Source organism: Mycteria americana, chromosome 2 (assembly GCF_035582795.1).
Source record: "Mycteria americana isolate JAX WOST 10 ecotype Jacksonville Zoo and Gardens chromosome 2, USCA_MyAme_1.0, whole genome shotgun sequence".
Classification (NCBI taxonomy): Eukaryota; Metazoa; Chordata; class Aves; order Ciconiiformes; family Ciconiidae; genus Mycteria; species Mycteria americana.
The window spans coordinates 166,619,383-166,636,455 of record NC_134366.1 but is presented as its reverse complement, the minus strand read 5'-3'; the positions used below and the strand labels follow the sequence as shown (position 1 = coordinate 166,636,455).

At 42.7% G+C, this 17,073-nt stretch overlaps 1 protein-coding gene across 1 annotated transcript in view; it reads right to left on the bottom strand.

The window, feature by feature from the left end:
- TG (thyroglobulin) overlaps nt 1-17,073 on the bottom strand; it is a 168,749-nt gene that overhangs the window by 66,244 nt on the left and 85,432 nt on the right. Inside the window, exons 38-40 of the mRNA XM_075495481.1 lie at nt 13,527-13,620; nt 8,597-8,756; nt 3,601-3,800 (exon numbers count right to left, since the gene is read on the bottom strand). Of these exons, the coding sequence (XP_075351596.1) occupies nt 3,601-3,800; nt 8,597-8,756; nt 13,527-13,620 (454 nt within the window). The remainder of the gene's footprint in view (nt 1-3,600; nt 3,801-8,596; nt 8,757-13,526; nt 13,621-17,073) is intronic.

The following is a 17,073-nucleotide window of genomic DNA, read 5'->3' as shown; positions in this document are numbered from 1 at the left end:
GTGCTGGGGCCAGTTCTGTTTAACATCTTTATCAATGATCTGGACGAAGGGATCGAGTGCACTCTCAGCAAGTTTGCAGATGATACCAAGTTGGGTGGGAGTCTTGATCTGCTGGAGGGTAGGCAGGCTCTGCAGAGGGATCTGGACAGGCTGGATCGATGGGCCGAGGTCAATTGTATGGGGTTTAACAAGGCCAAGTGCAAGGTCCTGCACTTGGGCCACAGCAACCCCATGCAACGCTACAGGCTTGGGGAAGAGTGGCTGGAAAGCTGCCTGGCAGAGAAGGACCTGGGGGTGTTTGTTGACAGCCGCCTGAATATGAGCCAGCAGCGTGCCCAGGTGGCCAAGAAGGCCAACGGCATCCTGGCTTGTATCAAAAATAGTGTGGCCAGCAGGACTAGGGAAGTGATCGTGCCCCTGTACTCGGCACTGGTGAGGCCGCACCTCGAATGCTGTGTTCAGTTTTGGGCCCCCCACTACAAGAGAGACATTGAGGGGCTGGAACATGTCCAGAGAAGGGCAACAAAGCTGGTGAAGGGTCTGGAGCAGAAGTCTTATGAGGAGCGGCTGAGGGAGCTGGGACTGTTTAGCCTGGAGAAAAGGAGGCTGAGGGGAGACCTTATCGCTCTCTACAACTACCTGCAAGGAGGTTGTAGAGAGGTGGGGGTCGGTCTCTTCTCCTAGGGAACAAGTGATAGGACAAGAGGAAATGGCCTCAAGTTGCGCCAGGGGAGGTTTAGACTGGATATTAGGAAATTTTTCTTCACTGAAAGGGTTGTCAAGCATTGGAACAGGCTGCCCAGGGAAGTGGTTGAGTCGCCATCCCTGGAAGTATTTAAAGGACGTTTGGATGAGGTGCTTAGGGACATGGTGTAGTGGTGGTCTTGGTAGTGTTAGGTTTACGGTTGGATTTGATGATCTTAAAGGTCTTTTCCAACCTATACGATTCTGTGATTCTGTGAAATTTGAAATTAGTTAAGAAACAATATCAGAAATACCAAAGTTGGGTAGCGATGTAGCAAAACTGGGACCAATGGAGAAGAAGTAATCAGAGGTGGTTGGTTGTTTGAGAGGGAATGAGGCTGGTAAAGGGGGAAAAAAAAAGGAGATAGGAAAAGGGGGAAGAAAGGGAATCTGAAGGGTAGCTAATCATAGGATCAGGGATATTTAGGGTCCATGTCAGACAGCCCTGCACCCAATTGCAGTAGTTTACAGTAGGGCAATAAATCTGCTCTTTCCACCGTTGGCTGACCTGCTTCCATGGCCAGGAGGGACCTGGTGTCTTCCCTTGCGTTGGGTGGAGGAAGCCTGGGAGCTCTCCTCCTGACACCCACCACGGAAAGCCTGGAGGGGACACCTAACACATCTGCCCTCCACAGCCTCCTGCAAGAGATGGAGGCAATCCATACCATTGATCCACCCTTCTACATCAAAATTGCACTGGTAAATAAATCAATTAATTAAAAGATGAAGTCAAACACCATGTTAATGCTCTTAAATGATTTAAAACAAGACCATAATCACTGAGACTACTTTTTTCTAATCATACTACTGGAAAGATGAAATAAGTTACAAAATGTTCCCATGACAGCTCTGCATTGATTTTGTACAATCTTTTTTCAGATCTGTTCCAAACAAAATCTATTACAAGGCAGACATGGGAAACTCAAAAGCATTTTGCTATTTCAGGTGCACGTCTTCTTGTAGAGAAAGTTTCATACATCACACCTCCCTGCATGCTAAGAAACAGTATCATTTTTTAAGGCATTACAAAGACCCAAACAAGGAGTGCAAAACTAACTTTTGCAGAAAAGCTGTATTGCTTCATGGGATTTTCCCTCAGGAAATCTGTATCTGGTATATATTCTCAGTTTCATGATTCTTAGTCTGTGTGCACCTCCTTTTTTTACAGGAAAATTAAAAGTACGCAGTGATTTTGGTGTCTTGGAACAAAAACAAGACACATCCCTTTACAGGAGGTCTAGGTGAGAAATCTGAGTAAACCAACAGTTCCATTCTGCATCACTTCACTACAAAAAAAAAAAAAAGTATATGTTAAGCTACTGCTATTACTGCTTGCTTTTTATTTTATCAGTGTATTTCACAAGAAAACTAAATCCACTGTGACACTGTAAGGATAAATATTTAATATTACTTTGAAATAAGTGGAGATCCTGCTTTTGCCAAGACAGTGGTCTACACAGTCCCAGGAAGAAAATTGTTTTTACAAGGAGTAGATTAGTGGAAAGAATTGATGCACCTGCCTGCTCATTGCATTTGCCACTGTTTTCTGTTATTCAATGTCCTGCTGTAGGAGAAAGAAGGAGTTCAAAGTTTATTTTATAAAAGAAAAGATGTAATGCGGAACTACACTCCAGAAATAACAATAAGCAAAGAGATCCTTGCATTTCCCTTTCATCAGTTGCTCAACTGGTAAATTGCACTGTACCCTGTTTCACAGGGCCCCATCCTGAGCCATGTCAGTAAAGGGTTTGTGACTTCAGAGAAAGAGTAGGATGAAAGTGTACTCTGAGAGAAAAGGACTCTGGGTCTACTAGCAAATTAACCGCTATGCCAAGAGCTGAGTAAAAATCTAGGAACTGTGTGAGGAATTATCGGAGAATGACACAAGAAAACAACTACTGAACAGCAATTTTCAACAACTTCCCTTGCCTTCCCCACTAGAGTGATGCAATTAAAATAATCTTATTGAGATATGGGGATGCAAAAGGCAAGTCATGTTTCCTGGAGCAAGGGCACACTGAAGAAAAATCAAGTAGTGAATAGAGATGTCATTATTTTCAAGGCAACATTTTATTGAATTGGTCCCTAGGTTTCCTGGACCAGCATTCTGTTCCTCTGCTCACTGTTCCAAGTCAACACCATTAGCAGAGAGATCATTCTGTCCAAGTACAATTTCTGCTGGATATATAAACCTCCACTGAAGACCAAGCCTCATTTCAGAGCACACTAGTCGTGTCTGAGGCTGTAAAGATCAATGGTAGTATTGACGCCGACAAAGATGATCTCAAAGTCCTGAAATTCAACACAGGAAGGGCTGTAAAAATATGGATCATTTTGGGTGACTGTGAAAATGGTCCAAGTGACAGCAAACAAGCCCATGGGTAAACAGATTTTTACTCTCTCTCTGAAATTTGCTTTTTCTTTTAAATGAAATCTGTCATGAGATCAGATAAAAAGATTGGATACTTTAAACATGCGGATGTTTCGCTCATCAGTTTTAGAGTCTAAAAACTGCTGATCAACAACCGTATTTATGGAATGGAAACTAACCTGTTGTACCTATAAGTTATGAAACAAGACTATTTATATAATACACAAAAAACCACAGTGACGAAAACCAGATTCTTACTATGACTAAGTCAATCACCAAATGCATCTCTTGTACATCCTTGTGAAGCACCCAGCTCCTGGAGATAGCAGTCACAGGTGAGATGAAAAATAACTATAGCAATAACAGCCCTATTAATGCTGCCAAGGTATGGATGAAATAAAACCAGCACCCACACACTGCAACATCCTCACGTCTGTAACAACATCCTTTCACAATGAAGTTGAAGTGGCAGGAATGGGACTTACCATCAACAACACCCTCTTGAAGAGGTCCATATCCGCTGCCTCTGTGAGCAGGTGAATGCTGGTAACATCTGCCCCACCGCGGTCGGCTCCTAAAGAAACCTGGCTTGGATCTCCTCCAAAGCTAGCGATGTTCTGCTGCACCCACTTCAAAGCTGCCAATTGATCCAAAAGGCCGGCGTTTCCACTCGCCTCAGGAGAATCTATTATGGAAAATAAATAAATAGGTCTGAAAAGAAATAAAACTATAAACCTTTGAAGTTTTGATTAAATGTTACATTTTCAGCAGCTCTTGCAGCTGAACCTTGACAAAACTGATACCAGAGTTTACAAGTCTGAAGTGGTCTCTTCCAAGGTCATCACTTTACAGAATGACTCTATTTCAGTTTTCACCGCTCCACCAGACATCCCTGGAGGTGCCTAATTGGCTGTCCTGATGATAGAAAAATAACACTCCAACTTCTAAGCTTCATTTGGACACCTCATGGCAGGAGACTTGAATCCAGGCTCAAGTATCCATAAATTCAGGCCATGAGATTCTTTTTCTACATAAGTAGCTCTATCTTAAAATGAATTAAATGTAAACAAAAAATCAGTGTGTTTGCCAAATTCTCAAGTTGGAAGGGACCCATAAGGATCATTGACTGTTTCCCTGGAGTACACCTAATTGCATCTGTTTGCTTCCTACATCCCTTTTACACTGACGCTGTCTGACCAATCATTTATAAGTCACATTATCTTCCATTTCTGTACACACATACAGATATTATTTTATAATTTATAATGTCTCCATATATATCCTTTGAGATTGACCTATGTCTAACTGATAGAGATCTGATTTATATGTATTCATATTTTTGTTCCCATGAAAACAAAAGAAAAATTGATCATGTACTCCCCACGCTTAGGTATCACCACTGAAAAGACTACTGACTTTTCAACACCAACTAATGGTATCCTGATACTTTGATTAATAGGAAACTAATGCTGAAAGCACTAATGATGCAAACTGCTAGGCAAGCTTAATTTTATATCAACAAAAGCAGAAATAGTAATTCCTACACAGTCCGTAAGAAAGGAATAGAAAATGATTATTCACTGTCTACTTCTTTTTAATCCACAATGAGCCATTCATTTTTACTGATTTTAAATTCTCCACATTTAAAACTTGGAAAAAAACCAAACAAGACAAGACAGAAAAGCCAGGAATAGAAACACAGCTGAAACTATTTGTTTCTTCCATTGCCAAGACCAAATACTACAATTTTAAAGTAAGGGTAGGCTCAGAAACTAGTGAATCAAAATGAACAGATAGTGGAATAAAAAGCTGCCACTTCATGGACAGCTAGCCCTGTCTCAGGCAAAGAGCAATTGAAAGCATATGCCTTATAGTAGATATCCATATGCCTACCATAATGAATTACTGAGATATCATAGAGACTGATTTAAGCAGCAGAATAGAATATAGAGGAGACCAGATTATTGATAACCTTGCAGATCTTACAGATACCCACATCACAATAGCCATCACTGTAAGTGCCCTTTCAGTAGGACTGCCAAGAACTAAATGGCCCCAGAAACTACAACCTTCCACCTATAGCCATAGTTTCAGATGATCAGGCCAAGCCACACCAGTGAAGCAATGGAGGAAAAACTTTCCCTGCTTTAGTTTTTAGGAGCTTTTTAGTTTCTTCTGCACACCACGACCAGTTCCCAGGGTTCTCAATCGAGCAAAAAGCCCACTCCACGTTGTTAAAAAGGAAACCTCATTTCAAGGGCTTGCTGTATGCCTCGTGAGACCTCCCCAGAGGAAGTGAAATCCGTGTAAATGTTTTAGCCACACAATGTGCCTCGCTACTGGTATACTAAACAACAAGACCAAGGAGGGAAATATAACCAGTTCCTTTTACTCTGCAACAACCACAGCCAGGTTGTGAAATGTACCACACTGGGGAACAGATGCATGCACGGACATTCACAGTAGTTAGACCAAAAGAAAAGTGTCTGCCAGGAATCTTTTCCACTGTCTTTTTGCAGGAAAAGATCACATTCCTGAGGACCACAGGAGAATGAAAAGAAACCAGTGTTCAGAAGGAAGCAAACAAGGACATACATGTGCATTTCTGTTATTACTAAACTGGAGAAGAACAATAGCGCTAAATTTAAGCATGAAAATCATCCTGTTCTATATGACTTCATGGACTCTTAAAAGAACCAGGCCTAAAAACATGACTGTCTTCTCCATACTCTTGCCATCCATATCACTGGCGATTCACCTTAACTTTTCTGGGTGCAAAGCGAGAGGTGAAGGCACTAGTAAGAACGTGCATCACTTTTTGCAACATTAATGGGTGATAGCAAATTAAATTAAACATCCTTTATACTTAGAAGAATAAGAGCTCTTCAACTGCTTGCAAAAGCCCTGTCAATGAGACCAAAACAGCTGCAGAACTAACAAAAGAAACAAACAAAAAAAAGGAAATCTGTTGTTTTCACCACCCTTCATCCCCCCAAAATCTCCATTTAATTCCTTCATTTCTAGTTTTGCAATTTATAACAAGTCAACATGAGAGGATTCAGCACTTTGCTTAGTTGAACAATGAAACTGATATTGCTCACAAAACCATAACTTTTGTTTGTAACTTCAGGGTCTTCTAACAGTCCTGCTGCTAATGTCCCCACAGTCCTAAGGGTGAGCTCCTGACCCCTTTGAAACTGATGGCAAAACTTCCAAAGGACCAGGATTTGTCCGAGTCTTTCAGTAAGTATGGAAACATCCCTGGAATATCATTAAGGATTTGGTTTGAGTCTTGAGAAAAACTCTTAGAGTACTTGACCCAGCTTGATAACCTTCATTGAAAATCCCCAGTGGCTACTGGTCATGTACAGAAGGAGTCAGAGGTACTCCACCAACCTGTGATGGACCAACGAATAGATCTTGCAGTGGGAGCATTGCTCACCAGAATGGGTATGACTGAAGATCCATGCTGACAGGGAGCCTGGTACAAACATACCACACCTCATCACCCCTACATGGCCTAAAGGGGACATAGAGGAGACAGGAGTGTGGCACTGAAGGAATTTTTAGGGCTTCCCATGAATGTGGTGCTCAGCTTGCTTCAATGACTCTTGCAAAGAGCTTTTCCGATTTGCTCCGGTTCCCTCTGGAGCAAGAGGATTTTCCCACATGCATACTAAGGATTTCCCACAGGGGAAGAGGCCAGGAAAGACTGCACTTCTCCCTGGCTGCAGCTCCACAGTACAGAGAGGGAGAGGGCCCCTGAATACTCCCTACTCGTAACGAACCACCTCTATCTGAAGGTTTGCAGGAATGCAAATTCGGTACATTCAGCTCGTGCACTGATGTTGTGGGACATGCGTGCAGATCCCTGTGAAAAAGAGGCTGGAGAATTCTCCTGGTCTCGAAATTATGGACCATCATATAAATACTGCTGTATAATATTCAGCCCAGCTAGCAGTTTCCACTTAGGAAGAAACCTAGGTGAGATTCACAGGGCTGAAGGAGGTTAGTGAGTAACGCGTGGGCAGTGCTGCGTAATGGAAGCTCGCACAGCATGTATCCACACTGCATTTGGCTCTAGCCAAAATGAAGCCACGGTATCACTTTCATAAGCGTCTGGTTTGCACTAATGAAAATAGTGATTCTTTCCCCAGATACACCTATTATCAACTTCATATCTAAATGAGTAAGGAGTTTGTAGTGCCAGCTCTCTAGTTACTGAATGAAAAACAGGTTTTGATGGGAGTGAGCTTTGAACAAAACAGTAAAACAGAGAAGGGAAACAATAACCAATAGCTGCAGCTATAACCCCAAACTAGGCAAAATTTACCCAGCGTCACTAGCAGTAAATACTCAAAAGAATCATGAGGCAAAGTAGGTAGGTCTGGTATTTGCAAACATGGCAAATATAACCTCCTAAAGGTTATAAAGGTACTAAAATGTCCACGAAAGACCAAGGATTGCCACTGGACTGATGGAGCCAGAGCTCCACTTGCAATTGTTGCATTTTTTCTCCATGGCTCTACCTTAAGTTCCCCTGCCCCAGCCAGAATTCAAAGATGGAAGAAAGAAAAGTGTTCTCTACTTGCTTAAACAGGCAAATCTAATAAAAGGTAAAATGAAAAAAAAATCCCAAAGACCAGATGGCACTACCATAAAGGTTTAGGGAGATGTGAATGTGCGTTTTCACGTGCCTCTTTGCACAAGATAAAATCCTGTATGTAATGGCAATTTGTATAATTTTAAATGCCAATTGGTATAATTTTTAATGCCAATTGGTATTAGGAGGCAATAGGAGAGCAAAAGGTCCTTTACACTAGTGTATGGGGAAGGGATGCAAGCACAGAACACGCAGACGTGCAGTCACATCCAGGACAGTAAAAGGGGCTGACAGAATTCAAATTAAACATGCCAAATCCTTCAGAGGAGAAGTCAGGCTGAATTACTGAGGAACTAACCAACTATCTTTGTGCTATAATTTCAATACGTTCATGGCCTTCCTACCATTAACCTGCAGTTATCCTGCTCTGTCTCTCGCTGACTCTGACACGGGCACAACTGAGCATTAGCAAAATTTCATGGACGGAACAGCTGGAAGTTGGAGACATTGACAACCATATCCACAACGACAGGCCACTGAAATTAGCAGGAATTTTCATGCCTAACCTATCTTTGTGTGTGCCTGCAAAACCCACTATCCACAGTTCCATCTGCAAACAGAAGTCTAGCCAGTGCTTTGATATAGATGCTTGGGGTTTTTTTATTGCTGTCTCTTTGCCTCCAGCTTCTCCCCTTCCTCTTCAGATCAAGTCCCCACCATTTCTTGGCCATTTTTTCCCCGCAAAAATAATCAGTGAAAGATACAGGTTTCTCAAATTAAAAAATAACTTACCTTTAAAAAAAAAAAATTAGAAATAGAAGTGTTACAGAATGCAATTTAACCCATAGTTGTGTTTGTTCTAGAGATCCATGACTTACCAGTACTAAAGAAGCCAAAAACACCGACCCGGTAGTTTGCCGTCACAACAATGACATTACTGATAGCAGCTAGGTATGATCCATCTATGGTTGTCTTTCCCTCCTCAGCATTGTAACTCCCTCCATTGTGGAAGAACAGCAACACTGACATGTTTTTGACCTGCCATGACATCAACCAGGTTAATATTCCTGTAGCCAACTGGTTTTGTAGGTCACAATGAGAACACAAGCATCTTCCCCATTAACATTATCATCTAAGCCATTCATAGCTCTTTAACAGTGACCATAATGAGGGGATATCTGGCCATCTGTCTGAAATTCCAGGGCTAAATTGTCCACAATTGACCTATATACCATCAAAGAGGACACTATGTCCAGTATAAAGAAGATTTAATGGCACCACTGTGTTCCACCAGCCAACAACTCTACCAGGTTAGCTCAAGGCAGACCCATCCTGCTGACTTGGTCATTGAGCATGTGGTGGGCTCATCTTTGCTGTAACATGTCTGCTTTACGCAAACACACAGGAAAAGTTCAAACAAGCAGGAAACAGGAGAAGGAAAGGTCTCTTGGGTTGCTTCATCTTGAGCAGGACTAACTCAATAGCAGTGCAGGCCTGCTTCCTACTCTCAAGTCTTCAGCACTTAAACACTGCCCAGTCTCAAAAACCTCACTTGACAAGAGCTTCTCATTGCTCCTTCAATCCCCATGGAGATTTTCCCTTACTAGATATATAGAGAGGTCCTGCAGAGAGGACTTTGTCTCTGCATGGGAGAGACTCACCTTTCATGAAGCACAGAGGGTGTCTGCCCCAAGAGAGCCCAGCAGGACTTCTGGAATGGGAAGGAGCTACGATGGGCTGCTGTTAGCACTCCTTGCAGAGCCACCCGATTTTGCTCAGAAACAGAGGCTTTTTCCCAAAGCAGCACCCCATCTGTGTGGACCCTCTCTGCACACACAGCAGGGCTGCAGCCAGGCTGCTGCTGCATGAGCAGGACAAAAGCAGACCTGCCCGAGGAGACCTCAGCATTTACCGGTAGATTACATCTCTGTCAAGGTGACACTCAGAAGAAATACCAGTGAAACATACAGAGGGGTTTTGTTTAGTTTTTTGCTCCTTTTTTTTTTTTTTTTTTTAACTTCCTGCTGCAGAAAGCAGAATAACCTTCTCCAATGGTAAAAAATTTTTTTCAAAGGGTAACCTCAATTTTCCGTTCAGCACTTTCATCCCCTATTGCCCACTTTGGGACTATCCTGAAGGAGGCTCCTCTCTCCTCTGCCCAGCAGTGGGTCACACCCACCCACCCATCCCACTTTCTGCTTTGGCAGCTGCTGCTGTTTTTCAATAAGGGCTGGTGGTCCCTGCAGCAGCATCAAAGTACATCTGAGGTTTGTTTTTTCCTGCAGCTAGAGGGCATTGGGCTCTGTTGCTGTTATTTTCTGGATGGAGCTTAACTAAACACAGCAGTCCCATCTGCTCTGGCAAAGGATGTCACCAGCAAAAATGCAACTGGCTGTATGGGAGAAGCAGCAGAAAAGAGATGGTTGCAGCCTCCTGCAAAATTACAGGATAGGAGGCAACATCCCCTCTGCCGCTCTTAATTTGTCATGATTGTGCGCACTCCTCACTTATCTATCTGGACAATCACTTCAGAGGCTTCTTGTGAACACAATGTTACCAAGAAAACCCCAGAAATTGCAAGCACCGAAACATGCTGCTCTCTCTCAGGAACTTCTGCTCCTGAATAGAAATTGCCTAATTCACAGTGCCTTGTACCCGCTTCCCATTTCTGCACTGCATGCAGCACAGCAAGAGATGGGAGTAAAGAAAAAAAATGAAAGAATCTGTTTTCACATGGAAATTCATTCTAAAAATACAACCACATCGAGCCATGTCACCTAAAATGGCATTAAACATTATGTTGAGCCTGCTCCGTCCCCTCAGCTCAGCATGGTTCCAACTAGGCATTTCCCACATGTCCACAGCCTGCATAGCACCATGACCTCCAGCTGCCCTCTAAATTGTGTATTACATTATGCTGAGTGACTTTACCCAATGACTTTACCCAATGCTCTAGTGATGAAAAGCTTAAGAAAGGCAAAGACAGGAGACAAAAATTAAAAATGGCAAAACAAAGCCTGTTGCAACAGATATGGAGCAATTTGGGAGATTTAGCACCAGGGCTGTGCCTAGTGCCAAGTGTCTGGAGGTAGCATTCCCGTTTCTAGTCTGCATCGAGCAGTGACGGATCCCTCTCCTATGTAAAGGTAAACTGTCATGAAAAATAATTTGGGGTGTAATCCCAAGGGATTTCAGTCTCAGAGCTCATGGATTTGGGCGGTTTAGATGAGGGCTGTTTAACGTAATTGCCTTCCCATTCCTTGTTAGCCATTTTAACAGCATAGCACAATTATTTTCATGCTGTAATTGAACTATGCCTCACAATATGAGATATTTCACATCACCTATCTATCTATATAATTGGTAGCTAATTAATTTTTTACTGTACATTAGCTGCTGGATAATTTATTTTGAATATAAGTGAATTTCCCCCAATCCTTGTTCTCAACCAAATTTAGCCAACCACTGCAATTAAATCTGTGAGGCAGAAGAAATGCAGGACCTTAACTAAAGCCTGCTGGAGCCAGTCTCTTCATCCACCACCACTTGGTACCCGGCTGAGATGCAGCACCGCCAGCATCGGTGCCAGGCTGCAGTGGGGCACACGTGGGGCAATGCTGGGCAGAGTGGGGCCACCATATTCCTCATAGACAGGCCACAGCTGCCACGTGGCTACTGCCCAGTGCAGGGTTTTGCTCCATACTTAGCAACAAAACACAGATAGTCGCACTCTGAGGTGTAAAAAACTGTGCAAAGAATTCCAGCTGGGACGTTGTCAGATGGCTCCCTGGCTTAGCTTAGGGGGGATGTCTTCTGGGGAGCCCGGCAGCTCCACCATGGTCTCACGCCTGTAGGGGCTTCGGTCCCATGTGCAAACCCTCAAGGGGGAGAGAAGTTCAGCACCCACCAGCAAGCTGCAAGTCAGCTGGAAGCCTGAAAGGCTTTACAATATTCAGAACCATCTTCTCCATCCTTCTGTAAAACACTTAATGAGCTACTTGGCAGGGATAGATTTAAACTATACTGAGCCAGGCAACCTCAAGTGCTTTTACTACTGTACAATATTGCTCTGTAAAGAACTGAGTGCAACAGGGATGATGTGATAAGGATGGGAACAACACATGCAGGGGATGGGAGAAGAGGAGAGAGGGTACACTTTCTATTCTTATTTAGTGGAGAGTTTCAGCTCTTGATCTTACATTTGAACTCTTTGCAAATCAAGCTGAAGCACAGCTTTGCTTTGCTAGCGTGACAGGTGGTGATGGTTATAGGTGGAAAAAAGTCTCTCAGAAGTGCCAGTTTTATTTGGAGGGTGATGTGGTACACGTAGCTATGGAAGTAAAATGAGGTGATGTCATTCACCTTCTTCACTGCTTGACACTTAAGAGTCCTTCAGTGGCAGGCAGCAGTCCCCGCACCGTGCTCTTGTTCAAGCTCAAAATGCTCCTGAACGACATCTGCATTTGCTCCTCTCCAGAAGATTTTATATTCAGTATTTACTAGCTAATTTAACTTTCCATGGGCTGAAAATATATAACTATAGCTCTCTGTATGTGAGTAAAAAATAGAGCTCACCACAAAAAGAAACAGGAAAATGCCATGCCTTCTGCTCCCAACTACTTCTGCAAAAACAGAAGTTTTGGTTCTCTCATGGGCTAGACTTACGCATCCGAAACTGATTGATGTGATTGGACCTACTTCTACCATACACCTACAAAAGACAGGAGGGATTCAGTTCTCAGTACCACTAAGGAGAAAAGACAAGCCTATTTAGACTATCAGATGGTAGAAAATACAATGCTTTCAAATAAGCTATCTTGAAAGCAGCACTTAAGCAGACATGGCAAACTGCCTGGGACAGTGACCTGATGTTTTCAATAAGCCATGACTGCACTCAAGGCAAAATGACAGTCTGGCGCTGCAGGGAGAAAACAGACTGCTGGTCTTTCTGCTGATTAAAAGGACCTGCAAGGGACTCTGTGGGCTGCTGTCAGATAGCTAAACCAGCTCTTTGCAGCATGTCAGACTCATAAATTTCTATTATAACCACCGTCACATTCTGAAAATTACCAATACTGTGGAAGAAAAAAGCTCTGTTCCTGTGCTCTGGGCCCACTCTTCGATGGGATTCACATGTTATTCAGCACCTTTATCTCCAGCCCCCCAGGGGTTTGGCCAATCTTCTAAGCTTGGCTCTAACTTGAAGCTTTATTTTATATCTGTTTAGAATGAGAAATTCAAGAGCTTTCAAATGACAATTTCTCAGATTATACCACTGGCCTGGTCATCTTTAAAACATCTATTTTTATGCTCTGCAAGCTGGGCACAAATCTAGCATGGCTTGCTAACCTCATTCCTCAACAGAGCTCCCACGGATGTCAACAGGGGAATAGTGAAGATGAGGGTGAAAAAAACCTCATCTGCTGCTGCTCGACTTGTGGTAAGTGTTGATGTGACGTGTTGTATCGTGTTATCGCCTCCTGGGCAAACGGTCTCATTTCAGGGACATTGCCATTTCTGTCCTTAATTTCTCCTCCTTTGCTGCCACCTTCTTCTTGTGTTTTGTTTCCCTCTTTGTGTCTCTCTTATTTCTAGGTTTTTAATTTTCTGCCCTCCTAGTTACCCAAACATGGCTCACTGAAAGCCTGTAGGGAATACTCTTGCACCAGTACAAACAACAGAGCGCCTAATTTACCCTTGCAGGGCTTTGTGAACACCACATGAAAAACAATCGTTCATGCCAATTAAAAGTACTTTGAAAAGAGACAGTGCTCAGCTACAAAAAAATCCAACTCGTCTCCTACTTACAGTGGTGGAAGGAACAAAGACGTTCAGATATAGGCAGTCTTCACTGACAGAGGATGACGGGGCCTCTCCATCTCCTGGCTGCCAACAAGTTGCCCTAGAGACACAGATTGAGAAAATTACAATAAAAAGGCTTGTACTCTTTTTCCACTGCTGCTATTTCCTTATATTTTGATGCACTAAGTTTATAATATCTTTAAATCTGTAGATCTCAATCACATTTAAAACTATGCCCACCTAAACCTTAATAACAAATACTTGGGTTTGCATAGACACGTACAAATGCAAAAAACACATTGTATTTTCATGTCTAGAATCCTTCCCTCAGAAAACCAGCCTCATTTTAAAAAGATTAGAACTTGAAAATAAGCCTTCAGAAAACTCACGCTTTACATAAACTGCACAAAATTAGCACCAGATGTAAGGGGAGCAGGACCGGGGGTCTCAGGCACACGTCTCCCCCTGCTATTGCCTGCACACCTATGTAATCCACTCTTTTGCTGAAATACCAGTTATTTATTTTAATTTCTAATAGGCTGTGGGCTACATTAATTTATATTTATTTTAATTTCTAATGGTCTGTGGGAAAATATGGTAAGTTTAAAATTTGAACGCATTTTTAAAATGTGTTTGCTCTAAGCATAATAGCAGACCATCAACAGTGCCCAGCAATGTTAAAAGTAACTTTTCAATAGGAATTCAGCCAGCCAGCCACGTACAGAAAATCATTTTCTGGCCATCATCTGTATAAGCTCGAGCTCCCTCCACAACAAGAATCAGGTGGATGACTTTTGCAGTTCAGATATAAGCTATTTTGAAGCCAGTTCATTCTACTTCCCAGCCATATTTATATCACGTAATGAGTTATGGAAAAGCATCACAAGTTATTAGGGAAGACGCCAAAAGAGGCTGTGGAAAAGACAGTAGTATCTCAGAGAATTATTTCTAAATTATCATTTTTAATGCCCTTCTAAAATTACGCTGAAGGTGTGAAGAATTTAATAGAAAATTACAAGGAAAAGGAGCAGCTTTAATGCAATTCTACAAAATCTTTCCATAAGGGAGGTTCCTAGGATGGCGATATCACTCAATAGCTTTCACACTGATGTAAAGAAGCACCTCATCTCCAAACAAAACTGCTAAAACCATTTTAGGCAGACAAAATACAAATTCCCAGGTAGGAACCCGGCCAGGACAACAGGTCTAATGCTATTAATTATACAGCTTTCCACAGGGCAGCAGGAATCATCACCCGTGCTCATGGCTAATTTTTTTCTTTTTTTTTTTTAGCAACTCATCAAGATCCCCAGAACCTCCAGCTCCCAGGAGCTCCTCAAGCCGGGACCGACTCCGGGGAAAGGCTGCCACCTGCTGAGGCAAGTCCACAGCTCCTCCAGCAGCTGGATACTCCAACAGCTGGACAGGTTTTTTGGTTGGTCTTGTTTGGTTTGGGTTTTTTTTTTTAAAAGTCTTTTATCAGGTCCAGGCTGATAAATAAACATTTCTCTTCTGTCAGTAATGTCACTGTGCTAATGTGAATTTCTTATATACAAATATTGTGCAACACCAGTATAGAGTCCTAAAAAATATAGATGTCAACATTTTCTATACACACACAGAGTGAGATCCCTCCAATTCTCCAAGTGCACCTCCATGGTGCTAAGCTCAAATAATTGGGTTTTTAACCTTAAATGAATAATAGAAGATGGTGGCCAAGTTCTTCACTGGCTTAAGGAAGCACTGAGAATTCGAAAGATAAACTAAGGTCCCTAAATTGCTTTGAAAATCTCAGCCAGGCTGCTCATTGCAACAGCAGGTCTTCAAAGAGAGACCACAGAGGCAGACGGCTCTTACCAAAGTCCTAGCAGACATCACATTGTGGCTGCAGACACAAAGAGTTGATGGTGTGTGTGTTAACCTAACATCGCTGTGCACCTGAGGAAACAAAAAGCCACCTCTCACCAGATCCCTCCAATGTACATGAGGCTGCGTGGCTACTGTGGTTATGCTGTTAACACCACAACTCAGGTGCAACCTGAAGGATGAGACCACCAAAGGCCAGATGCTCTTTCAACTCCTCAAGACAACGCTGCATCTCTTTTTACTCAGTTCGTCACAGGCTTTGCTGGAAACCTCTGGAGACAAATCCTGAGTAATGGAGGGACCAAACAGCTTCCACACAGCTGATAGGTCTCCACATCTGTAGCCTCAGGGTGCATTTCCACCAAAGCAGATGGTGATTCATGTCAGGCCTGCAGGGTGCCATCCTCCAGCTCCCTTGCAAAATGTATCATTTCCTTAACCATGTAAGCTCTTGGCCAGATCAGCTAGCTCAAGTAGTTTGTCACTAACCACATGAGGACCACTCCTGGTGCTAGGAATTGGAAAGGACTGCACGGCCAGCCGTGGCTGGAAGGATAACACAGGATCTCAATAGACCCCAGGTCCATATTAGCTGCCTTGGAAGCTCTTGGGTCACTAAACCTCAGCTCTCAGCCCTGATTTCTTCAACTCCCTCTACAGAGAGTTCACCGAGTCCTTCCACCAGAGTCTCTCCTTTTGACTGTTTTGCATCTTCAATCTCCTGTTTCTTGTTTCCATCATTTTATGGGGTTTTTTTTGCAGCTCCTCATGTCTGCCATAAACCAGTCTGCTTTTTATTGATAGGAACGTGACCGGGTACCAGCCCTCGTGTATAAACTTCCTGTGTACATGTGCAGCATGGCTTGCCCAAACGGGTTTTGTGTGCTGTGTAGTTTGCTTTCTATTATGTGGAGCAAGGATGGACTGTGAGAAAGACCCTATAAATAACACTCCACTTTCATACCTTGTTTCATATTGTTGCTGCATTTCTATTTGCTGTGGGTTTTTTTTTAAAGAAATCCACTGTCCTAACGTTCCACAGCGCAGATATACTAAGTAGTGTCACCCAAACCCTCTTTTCTTTAGGAAATACACATTCACAATTTGTCATTTTGGTTCCCCAATGCAAAAAAAAAAATTAAGACTCATATCGTAAGGCTCAACAAAACACAAACATGCACACAAAGGCTATGTCCATAGAGTGCCTCTAACCTAAACTCACTGAACAGTGATGTCTGTACAGCCCTGGAGAACAGGGCCAGCCAACAGGAAACATTAGATAGAGGGACTTACGAGAAATTTAGCCCATCTGCTAATGCAGTTCCTAAAGCTCATTTCCTCTTAAGGCATTACCTAAAATGTTTATAACTTCCGTACTCCTGTCCAAGCCATTTAGCAAGTATTTGCCTTTTTGGACAGAAAAGACTGAGTCCTTCAGCCTGACCTCCTAGACATTATTAGGCAGACAATTTCTATATGAGGCCCACAGCTTCTGGTTACATCAGCATTAAAGCACCCCTGTTTGATTAAATACTCTACAAATGTATAGCTCAGCAGGAGCAAACTGTATTTGTATAAATATTATAAATACCTGTATAAATACTCAGAATGAAAATGGCTTGACAGCTGACTGTCGGTGGGGAGTTATGCGTAGATTCAAGGCAATGTACTGGAATCTGCCTTTTTC